The 11,788-nt window shown below is 46.7% G+C and overlaps 1 protein-coding gene across 1 annotated transcript; it reads right to left on the reverse strand.

The window, feature by feature from the left end:
- Positions 1 to 1,254: 1,254 nt before the first annotated feature.
- On the reverse strand, positions 1,255 to 2,909 carry LOC111948232. The gene is made up of 3 exons (XM_023960215.1): positions 1,944 to 2,909; positions 1,698 to 1,847; positions 1,255 to 1,605 (listed from the first exon to the last, which is right to left on the reverse strand). Exons 1-3 carry the CDS (start codon positions 2,700 to 2,702, stop codon positions 1,255 to 1,257), a joined length of 1,260 nt encoding a protein of 419 aa, XP_023815983.1. The 5' UTR covers positions 2,703 to 2,909.
- Between the last annotated feature and the right edge of the window lie 8,879 nt (positions 2,910 to 11,788).

Consider the following 11,788-nt stretch of genomic DNA (forward strand, 5'->3'; position numbering starts at 1 on the left):
CACACCTTTGCCTACCTTACACAACAAAGCAATGTGTTTTGATGTCTGAGTGTGTGCAGTCAGTAGCCAGAATTCTCAGAGGGCTTTAAAAGCCAATATCCTGCAGGAATGGAGAGGTTGAGTGAAATAAAGGGGCCTCAAAACCAGTCTGGAAACTCTTGCCAACTGGACAAAAAAACTGTTACATCCACCTGAAAAGTCACAGCTGTCTGCTCACGTAAGATGAGGGGAAAAAAGGCATAGCAAGCATTTAATACCCCCAGTTGATTTAGAACATATACATTTGCAATTTGTTTTTCTTTCCTGTTCATATAGATCATATCAATGTTTTCACAGGGACTGTAAGAATGTTTGAAGTATGTTCTTTGTCTGATATAAGTGTGAGATGATAATAAAAATTAAATGTCAAGGGATTCTCGTGTTGCTGTAACTTTTCTTTCTTTGCTGACCGATAATGTTTCACTTTGTCTTGTCAGTTTTATGTCAGCTGTTGACATCCATTGTCACATTTCTAGTCTGCATTAAATAAAGTTGGTGGCAGATTTTTTATCTTCAGCCGTCCATTCATTTTTTTTTTTTTTAAGGGCCATCGGTCTAAGCAAAGATGCACAGACTTTTCTCTTCTGCCATTTACTCCAGCTCATCTGGGAAATCCTGAGGTGTTCCCAGGCCAGCCTAAATATGTATTCCTACATGTCCTGGGTCTTCCCCGGTGTCTCTGACAGGTGGGATAATTCCTCAGGAAGGCGTCCAGGCGGCATCTGAAGAAGATGCCCAAGCCACCTCAACTTGCTCCTCTCGATGTGGAAGAGCAGTGGCCATACTCTGTGCTTCATCCAGGTGACTGGGCTCCTAACCCCATGTGGCATTATGGTTTCTAAAAACCATAATAAGCACAGGAGTCTGACACAGGAAGCTGAGATTGTCAGGCTCGACGCGTGGATGCAAAAGCAGGAACACAGAGGTACGTTGAATCAAGGTTTCTCTATCTTTCCTTTAATCTCGAAGTACAAAGAATGCAAAACGATCCCGTGACAGACACTGGGTGGAGGAACTTAAATACACAGCAATGATGAACAACAGGTGTGCGAACAGGTGCAATTCATAAACAGAAGTAAAGGTGGAGGCAACACAAACGGGAGAAACCGGAAGTAACCAAAATAAAGGCCCAAAGAACCCGGAAACCCCACAACCAATCTAGAAAGCGAAACAAACTAACCCACCCTGGCCCCTGAACCTCACAGTACCCTCCCCTCAAGGGGCGCCTCTGGGCGCACCGCCGGGCAGGTGAGGGTGCCGCCGATGGTACTCCCTGATCATGTCCTTATCCAGGATCCGGGAAGAAGGTTCCCAGGACCGCTCCTCAGGGCCATGACCCCGCCAATCAACCAGATACTGAAAACCTCGTCCCCGCCGTCTGCTGTCCATGATGCGCCGCACGGTCCACGCAGGTTTTCCGTCAATGATGCGAGGCGGCGGAGGTGGTGAGGGAGATGGGTGAAGGGGACTCGTGACATGAGGCTTCAGTTGGGAAACGTGGAAGACCGGGTGGACACGCATCGTCCGAGGTAGGCGTAGCCTGACAGCAACGGGGTTGATCACCCTCTCCACCACGAAGGGGCCAATGAACCTGGGGGAGAGCTTCCTAGACTCTGTCCGCAGCTTGATGTTGGTTGAAGAGAGCAGAACCGACTGACCTGGCGCATAGGTGGGAGCCGGACGGCGATGCCGGTCAGCCAGTCTCTTGTTGCAGCGGACGAGCGTTGAAGCGCGGCCCGTGCCTCCCTCCAGATACGTCTACAGCGGCGGAACAGGTGCTGGACGGACGGAACCGCTGCCTCTCTCTCCTGCTCGGGAAACAATGGAGGTTGGTAGCCCAGAGAACACTCGAATGGGGACATACCCGAAGCAGAGGAGGTCATGGTGTTGTGGGCGTACTCAACCCAGGGTAGCATGGAGCTCCAAGTGTTCTGATTACGGGAGCAGACACACCGGAGAGCTGCTTCCAGGTCCTGGTTAGTCCTCTCGGCCTGCCCGTTGGACTGGGGATGGAACCCTGAGGAGAGACTAGCTGAAGCACCGAAAGCCGCACAGAAAGCCCTCCACACCTGGGAGACGAATTGTGGTCCCCGATCAGAAACTAGGTCCACTGGTATCCCGTGCAGCCTAAAAATGTGTTCTATTACTAGCTGAGCCGTCTCAGCGGCAGAAGGCAGTTTCTTGAGGGCCACGAAGTGAGCGGCCTTGGAAAACCTGTCCACCACGGTCATGATCACGGTCTTGCCGGCGGAGAGAGGCAGGCCGGTCACAAAATCTAAGGCGATGTGGGACCAAGGACGACTCGGAACTGGCAGAGGATGCAGGAGCCCAGCAGGCGGTTGGTTACTGACCTTGTTCTGGGCACAGACAGTACAGGCAGCGACAAACTCCTGAGCGTCCCGCGCCAGACTGGGCCACCAGAACTGCCGCCGCAGGAAGGTAATAGTCCTGCGAACACCGGGGTGGCAGGTCAGACGTGTCGCATGGGCCCACTGAAGAACCTGACTCCTACAGGTCCTAGGAACAAAAAGTCTGTTGGGCGGACCCCCTCCCGGGTCCGGCTCCTGGACCTGGGCCTCCCTGATGTCCTTCTCCAGCCTCCAGGTGAGGGCACCCAGGACACGAGACACAGGAATTACCGTCGTGGGTGTCTGGTCCCCCATGACCGGATCGTGTTGCCGAGAGAGCGCATCTGGCTTGGTGTTCTTGTAGCCAGGGCGGTACGAGACGACAAAATCGAAACGATTAAAGAATAAAGACCACCTTGCCTGTCTTGGGTTCAACCGTTTAGCGGTCCGGATATATGACAGGTTCTTGTGGTCAGTCCAAACCACAAACGGCTGAACCGCCCCCTCTAACCAGTGCCTCCATTCCTCCAGAGCAGTACAAAGAATGCAAAACGATCCCGTGACAGACACTGGGTGGAGGAACTTAAATACACAGCAATGATGAACAACAGGTGTGCGAACAGGTGCAATTCATAAACAGAAGTAAAGGTGGAGGCAACACAAACGGGAGAAACCGGAAGTAACCAAAATAAAGGCCCAAAGAACCCGGAAACCCCACAACCAATCTAGAAAGCGAAACAAACTAACCCACCCTGGCCCCTGAACCTCACAGAGATAAGTAATTGAACAAATACAGAAGTCTTCATTAATATGAATACTATTAAAATATTAAAGACACATAAATTCTATATCACAAGTGATTGGGTTACATCAGAACCTGCACATAATCCCCGCAGTTCCATTGTGCGGTTCCCATTCTCAACACAGTCCTCATACCCACGGGCCACTCCCATGCAGTTCACCGGCAGCAGCGGACGGCTTTCCGTTATCTGGTGTGGGGAAAACTCCAGTCTCCAGTGGTGTTTGGTGAGTTGGTGAGGTACGAGAGAGAAGGCACGACCGGGTAGTGGTGGGGGTCCTCTTCTTGGGCGGGGCCCCGCGTTGGGCCCTCCTGGTACGGCGGGGGGGGGCTGCTCTTCTGCTTGGGCTGGAGTTAGCACTCTCTGTCCCCCTATGCCTCTGTGCTCTCTGGCATTGGGGGCCGTTGTGGCGGTCCTGCTTGACCGGGGGGCGGTTGTTCTCTACCTGCTACCGTGCAGGTGTTGGGGATCCTGACTGCCGCTGCTGCTATGGCATGGGCTTTGGCGTGGGGATGACTGGACACTTCCTTTTTCTTTTTACATTCCATCATCCACCTTAGAACCTAAACAATCATTCGAGCACAGGTGCTATCTCACCTTTGCCCAAAGAGTTTGCGGGACTGAATTAAATGTTTCACACGTGTAAGTATGCGTGTGTGAACATTAGTTGTATTACGCACATGTTGACATGTTTGGATGTGAACATTATTGGAGCCAACAGGTACATTGGTAACATTTGAGTGTGTGTGTGGACAGGCCCCGCCTCTTTGTTTTTTTTTTACTTGTCCTGTCCAACAGCTGGGCGGGCAGATGAGGACTGAGGGCCTCTTGTGTTGGACATATTTTACTTTAACAACAGGGGTTATTAATCTTCAGACAAACCAGAGGTATGTCTGAATAAACCCCTTTGAAATTAATAAAGTTTGGCGTCAATTACAAATCATGTTTAAAAATCTTTGGTGTTGGACCGGACGGAAAAGGAAAGGAGGGAAGAAGAGAGAGGGATGTTAGAGAGGGGGGGTAGGAAGGTGATAATAGGAGGGGGGGGGATAAGACCATGAAGCAGTATAAAGCAACAAGTTTACTGGATTTTTATCATTACGGTAAGGTTCAAATGTAGTACAAATCTCAAAGGGCGGGGCCTACACACTCAAGTGTTATCAACACACCTGCTAGCTGCAAAAATGTCCACATGTCAACATGTACACAAAACAGATAGTGTTCACACACGCATACTTATGCCTTCAAACCAACTAGTGTGAAATATTTCATTCATTCAATCATGCAAACTATTATTGCAAAGGTGAGCTAACACCTGTGCTCAGGTCAAGTCAAGTTTATGTTCTTTTAAAATTGATGGTGGAATGTGAAAAGAAGGAGGGAGAGTGCCCAGCCATCCCCACACCAAGACCCCGCCGCAGCAGCAGCCAGAACCCCCCAACGCCACACGGCAGTGGGCAGAGAACAACCGCCCCCCGGGCGACCACATCCGCCACCCAGGCCAGGGCCAGCAGGACCGCCGCGAGGCCCCCAAAGCCAGAGAGCAGGGAGGCATGGGGGGAAAGAGGGCGCCGCCCTAGCCCAACCAGGAGAGCAGCCCCCCCCACCGCGCCGGGAGGAGGGCCCCACCCGAGAAGGGCGCCCACAGCCCCAGACGAGCACCCCATCACCACCCAGGAGTTCTGGGCATCCCCCTGCCCCAACCCCAGGTACGAGCCAGGACCCCCCAAGGGAGACCCGCTCCGCACTCCAGGCAGCCACCCACCCGGCCCACGGTTGGTCCAGGAAGGTGCAAGGCAGGGGCCCGCCAGGAGGGGAGCACCCCAGGGAAAAGGGGGGCCCACGAGGGGTGTTGTAAACATGGTCCGACCAGGCTCGGCCACAGTTGGAAATTTGGCGGGGCCCAGCGCTCAGGGGCAAGGACCAGAACCCACCCCACAGGGATACGGACACCCCCGGCTCAGGTGTAATGTGAACCCTCTCCCCGCGCGGAGAGAGCACCGTCGGGCCCAGGAAGCCAATAAAGGGGATACGGCCACTGTTGCGAAGGATCCAGTACCCCCCACCAGGGATGGGGTAGGGGACAGATGGTCCTAGGTCCCACTTTTCTTGCAAAATGTGTGTGCGTGTGTGTTTGTGAGGGTGTGTGTGTGCATGTGTGTGTGTGTTTATGTTTGAATGTATATTTTGAGGAGTAAAGGGTGTGTGTACTAAGGGGGTGCAGTTAAAATTGGCGGGTAGGGCATTGAGGGGACATCTCTTTTAGATCTGTATTACATCTGAACCAAACCGTAATGATTATAAACATCCAGCAACTTGTTGCTTTATGCTGCTTCATGATTTTACCCCCCCCCCCCCCCCCCCTTCTTTAATCACCCTTGTACCCCCCTCGCTAACATCCTTCTCTTTTCTTCCCTCCTTTCCTTTAAAAAAAATAGCCATGGCACGTTATAACATCCCTACCAGAGTTCAATATGCACTAAAAATAGGTCTAATTCCCTGTCAGCAATGCAGATCAAGCTCAGGCTCAAGTCAAACAGAGACTTCATACAGACTCCCCGGAACCATACTCACAGAACAGGGTACTTGACACAAAGGAGATTGAGGTTAAACAGCTTCTTCAAATCCACAAAACATATGAGGACTGGATGAGAGAACACCAACAAACACATCAGGGGTTCAGGGATTCCAAGCACTACAGACGTTACATCCACAACTGCCAAAGAGGCTAAACAGGTCCATACGGACTGAATGTCCCCAGATCCCCTCAGTTCTTGTTCATAGATCTCCTGGATGTAAGATTTGACGGGGGGCCTCACCAAGACATCCCCAAATAAGCCGGACAGTACATTCGTCTCTGCCAAGGTTGAGGATGCCCTCGTCTAAGCATTTTAATGTTGATTTTAATGCTCATCTCATAGGAAGCTGTGAAACTGTAAGTTGCGCTGTGTTTCATTTTGCACTTTTGTAGATTTAGCAGAGTATGCATTTTATTAACAGGCGTACAGTTCTTTCAGCTGTTCCTCCTTTTTTACAGGGTGGCAACAATAAAGTTAATATGTTGTGACATAGTATGATTAAGGATGCCAGAATATGAGACTCAAGAAAATCTTTAGCTGATCAGAAGATGTCCTGAAGTCAAGTCCAGGTTAACCTGCAACAGGCTTTTATTCCAAGCAAGAACCACAGGAAGAAGAACAGAGAATCAATGCAACTTCAACTAACTGGATTTCTTGGAAAACCTTGAGTGATAAACTACTAAAACAGTTTTGGTCTCTTTGAGTTTTATTTTTTCTGAAAGTAAACATCAAACGATCTTGAGACCATGGTAAAGTTTTACCATGGCATCAATGCCATAAAACATGTGCCTGATCTACATGTGAATTCATGCTGAAACTAAAAGACTGCTCCAGCCTGAAATGATTGTCAGTCAGACAAAGAAACACATTTTGAATGACAGATTCTGCCTTTTTGAAAGAATAAGCTCTTTAACTGTCAAATGTTTCCCATCTTACTTTTTAGGTGCAGGAGAGGGACAGAAACTCGCTGAAATTCTGGTTGCTTTATAATCACAACTGACATGTTAAGATGCATGAAAAATCTAAAATGGGCGGGGCCTGTTCACACACAAACACACAACCATTACAAACACACCTGTTGGCTCCAAAAGCGTTCGCACAGAAGCAAGTCTACCTGGACATACTACCACTAACATTCACACACGCATACTTATGCATTCAGACTAACACATGTGAAACATTTCATCCAGTCACGCAAACTGTGCAAAGGTGATTAGGCACCTGTGCTCGAGTGAGTGTTGATGTTCTTCTGGGGTGGATGTTGGAATATAAAAAGAGGAAGAAAACCCAGCCACCCCCGCACCGCAGCAGCAGCAGCAGCCGGGACCCCCAAACACTCGCTCAGTACACCAGATAGCGAAAGACCGCCTGCCGGGCAACCACATCCGCCACCCAGGGCAGGGCCAGCAGGACCGCCACAGCGGCCCACAACACCAGAGAGCAGGGGGGCCCAGGGGGTAGAGAGTGCAAGCCCAGACCCCCGTCCCCAAGCACTGCCCCTGGGAGAACTCCGGTCAAAGGAAGCCGACCAGCCGGGGCAGCCACCGATTGCCATAGTGGAGATCCCAACCCGTCAAACCTCCAAGGCCCCATATCTATAGAGGACCAACTTGCTCCTCCAAGCAGCCACCCCCAGGACGGGCAGCAATGAGGAACTTCCAGTTCACTCTGTCAAATGCTTTTTCAGCCACCAATGAGAGTACAGTCATTTCCTGGTTTTTGAAACTGGCAAAGTCTATTATGTTAACGAGTCTGCGTCACTCGAGTGTCTGCCTTTGATGAATCCTGTTTGATCAAGGTGAATTATGTGAGGAGTGATTTTTTTCTATTCTCTGTGCTTTGCAAATAATTGTTACGTCTGCATTGATTAAAGAAATGGGGTGTTAGCCTGATTTTCTGTTTTTAGAAGGAGAATTATGTTGGCGGAGTTCATGTTAGGTGGCATTGTTTGGCTTTCCTTCATAAATGTTACCATTTCATAAAACGTTGGGGCCAGCTGTTAATTTCTTTATAAAACTCAGCAGGAAATCCGTCAGGCCCTGGTGCTTTACCATTAGGCATAAGTAACAGAGCTTCATGAAGCTCAGACAACGAGAGAGGTGAGTTTAAGTTTGTCATATGATCTTCATTTAATCTGGGTATTTTCTTTTAGGGCCTTGATTCTGATGTGGCAGCCATCGATGCTCCCCACGACCTTTTGGAAGGCGGAAGACCCAGCGAGCTGCTAAAAAAAACAGAGGCGACTAATGGCAGTTTATTCCCACTGGGAAGCCGGATGACCTCATTAGCTGGAGGATGCGGTCTTCCGTCCTGTGGACGTCACTCACAGTGGACCGTGGCATGTCAAAGGCCCTGGCTACCACACTGTAAGATGTGCCACACGCCAGCCAGAAAAGGAACACCAGGACCTCAGTCTCCTGTGCCCCCCCCCCCCCCCCCCCCCCCCAGAGTGTGAGGAACCCGAAGCTGCTCCACCAGATGCTCGATGGTCCTGCAGGTCAACCGAAAATCCGGTCTTGTGTCGGACTGATCATCAGCATAAAGGGCCAGGACAGAAACTTTATGCTGGCAAAGCAGTAGAGACGTGTGAGACCCTGTAAATGGAACATTAATCATTTAATTGAGGAAATTAAATCTAATTTTTTATGTTTCTATTTATTTTGATGTCTTGCATTTGAGTTTATGAAGTATTTTTGAATGCTGGAAAATCTCATGTTTTTTTGGCTGGGTTTTTGGATTTTCATATTAATTTTTAAAAATTAACCGTATATAAAACAGTATTTTTGTTTAAAACAAGTGTTTTGTAAATCTTTTTTTTATAAATAAACTGATATAGAACCCTTTGTGTTGAAGGCTGATATGGTTTGACTCTGAAGAAGAAATGCAAAAACTTTCTCTGAATTCCCAAGAGTATTTCATGTATTTAGACTATACAACTCATACTCCAGTATTGAAAAATAATGTTAAACTCTTGCCAAGCAGATGGTGTAACCCTGAGCACAATTACTAATAAATGCTTATGTTTAACTAAAAAAAACTTTAGGTATAACTCGAAAGTTGTTCATGTCTGGCTAGAACAGCCAGAGGAAATCAGGCTTCTCCTTGCTGCTCTGTGCTCCATATCAGCCCGTTTTCGGTTTGATCTCACGATAAACGGTTGAATTATTGCCAACAGGAACAAGGACAGATTTATTTTCAAAGCCATTTTCAGTAAGGTAGAAAGGAAAAATACAGAAAAAATCCTTCCTCGCACGAGCCCGTAAATCGTTCAGCGGCACGAACATAAAAAAATAAACATTGTCACGGACCAGTAACTTGGTGGTTTATTTCTGAACAAATACACTAAATATACACCAATGTGTTAGTAATTTTATTATTTATAAATCAGCCACGTTTTCCATCATCATAACACAGCAGATTTATAAATGGTCTTTGTAAAATCTGTTTAACAGAAGTAGTTCACCTCCAGACCATGTGGTGGCGGTAATGCGCCACTTTGTTTTCTTGTCAAGCGCCACATGAACAACACCCGAAAGAGAAAAGTAGTGAGCATGGTGTCCGAATTGCTTTGAAAATGCAGAGAACAGTGCCGCACTACTTAGGGTTTAAGTAGCTAGAGATTAGGGTGGACACAGCCTGAGTCTCTCTTTGTGTTTGGTCTTGTCCTTTCCAGAGTAAAAGCATTTACCGGAGAATAAAAGCTCTGAACTCTGCATCTGAGTCCATCCCTGAGTTCTGTCCTGACACCTCCATTTTTATTGGAGTGGATTCTAAATTTAAAGCTGTTAAAAAAGCAAAGTCAACATAGAGACGGGCGGCCGTGGTGCAGTGGTAGGGCGATTGACCCATGATCGTACGATTGCAGGTTCGATTCCCGCCTTGCACGCCCATGTGTCGAAGTGTCCTTGGGCAAGACACTGAACCCCACCTTGCCTCTGGTGGGAGGTTGGCACCAGTGTTCGGCAGCAGAGCCGCCATCAGTGTGTGAATGTGTGTGTAAATGGTTGTGTGCATAGGTGAATGGGACTGTGACTGTAAAGCGCTTTGGGCCTTCAAAAGAGGGTAGAAATCGCTATATAAGTATACGCAATTTACCATTTAAATATATGTTTATCTCTAACTAAAGTTGATTTAACTTTAAAAAAAAAAAAGGCGGATCACTCAGATGTTTGATTCTCTGAAGATGCTCAATTTCACAAACAAAAAAACGCTTCTAGTTTGTCATGAAAAAACTTCTAAATAAGGACATTGGTTTATCCAGGAACATCATCACCTAAATTTTAAAGCAGCAAAGCTTAAAGAAATTGTTCTTTTAAGAGCGTCAAACCAACCAACCAGACGAAACCGTTCCAAAGTATAAACTTACTGTAACGAAAAATATCAATATAATTATTTGTTTTATTATTAACTGTAGAAATTCAAATCTAGACCGTATAGCACATATTGGCTTTCTGAATGTCAGGGCAAAATGCCATCCAGTCAGTGAAAGGCCACTCATATTGGTCCATGGATAGCTATTAAACTAATATAGGTTGCCTCAGTTTGAGATAGATAATTTTTTTTTATTATTATTTGACTTGCTTAAACGATTTTCTGATTTGGTGGAAAATATGGAGGGAAGCAAATGCCAGACGCAGTTCGATATCTGACAAAGGAAACTGCGCTTGTTGCTCTGCTAGCTCTCAAATGACTCTGCAATTTAGTGGTTTTGAGTCATGATTGGAATAATTGCTGTGAAATCCCATGTTGTAAAAGAGGGACCTGAAGTCACAGTTGGACTACGAAGAGCTGACATTTAAAAACTATCTAGAGGGAGGACCCATTCACTCTCACCGTAGGAAGCCCTGTAGACATCTTTTGCTGCTTTAATGATCCTTATTCATCTTTACCTTTTCACCCACAGTTTGGTCGACACACATTTCTATGCAGCCACACAGATACACATTTTGCCACATGACATCCTGTCCAGATATGTTTTTACAGCTGATAATTGAGTGGTTTTTTTATTATTTTCTTTCTTGTTACACTCAGGCTACAAGAACATTTTTGTCCCTACATGAGCAGAACAGAACTTGAACTGCTTTGAGATAAGGAAGATAAGTGGAGACACACTGCATTTTATTCCTATGTCAGGCTCCCCTTTTTTCCACTTGACTGGCCTTTCAGTATCAGCATATGAAGTAGAGAAAATGAGGGAGAGGATGAGGGGAATGGGTTTTAAAGGCAAAAGAAGCACCGGTGCGATTGTTTTCTGCACCATCTCACCAGCAGATTTGTGGTGGTGGCCATGGTGCAGAGGTAGAGTGGTCAACCTCTTATCAGAATATCGCAGGTTTGGTTCCCTGGAAATGCACAATCAATATGAGATGGTGGGAAAAGAGGATTATTAACTATGGGACAAAAAGAGGAAAGACAAGTGAAGCAAAAGTGGTTTCTAAACTGGAACCAGATTTTTAGGGAATGTTTTAAAACTGGATTAAGAATTGGGAGATGTGAAATAACAGGGATTGGAGAACTCACAATTGAAACCAGACTAACTGCTGACATGCTATTCACCTCCATTTTAGCCCAGGCTGGGCCCTGGCTACTACCCAATGTAGAAATCCAATAAGGTATCTTACTAATGTTTGCCGCCCACAAAAAGATACAAAGTTAGGTAAGGCTATACCTTCGGCTGATCTTGGTATTGTGAGAAACAATTTTTTCATTGTAGGAAGTTTTCTCCACCATATTAACAATGAGAACATCGACTTCTGTAAAAAGAAAGGGATGATTTGGAAAAAATATTTTAAAAAAAACAGGGGATTACAGACATTTTAGATATATTAACTCTTCTGGCTAAAGAGATAGATAACGAAGACCATCTTGTCAGATCTCCCTTTATTTGTTGTGATAAAATCTTTTAGTTAAAATGATAGAGATCTTTATAATTGCGTGATCGCGTAATTTTAACATCAAGATGAGTAAATTCTTCAACTCTTTTAAAAGGAAAGTGGGTATAATCTATTGCTGATGCCAACTG

The sequence above is a fragment of the Oryzias latipes genome, chromosome 11 (assembly GCF_002234675.1).
Source record: "Oryzias latipes chromosome 11, ASM223467v1".
NCBI lineage: Eukaryota > Metazoa > Chordata > Actinopteri > Beloniformes > Adrianichthyidae > Oryzias > Oryzias latipes.

Bases quoted from the DNA above. Each gene is read 5' to 3' on its own strand.
- LOC111948232 (XM_023960215.1), bottom strand. From the start codon at position 2,702: ATGGGGGACCAGACACCCACGACGGTAATTCCTGTGTCTCGTGTCCTG. The intron at 1,848-1,943 runs GTTGAGTACGCC...TTTCCCGAGCAG, and splicing joins GGAGCTCCATGCTACCCTGG to GAGAGAGAGGCAGCGGTTCC. The intron at 1,606-1,697 runs GTCAGTCGGTTC...TTCGTGGTGGAG, and splicing joins GGCTCCCACCTATGCGCCAG to AGGGTGATCAACCCCGTTGC.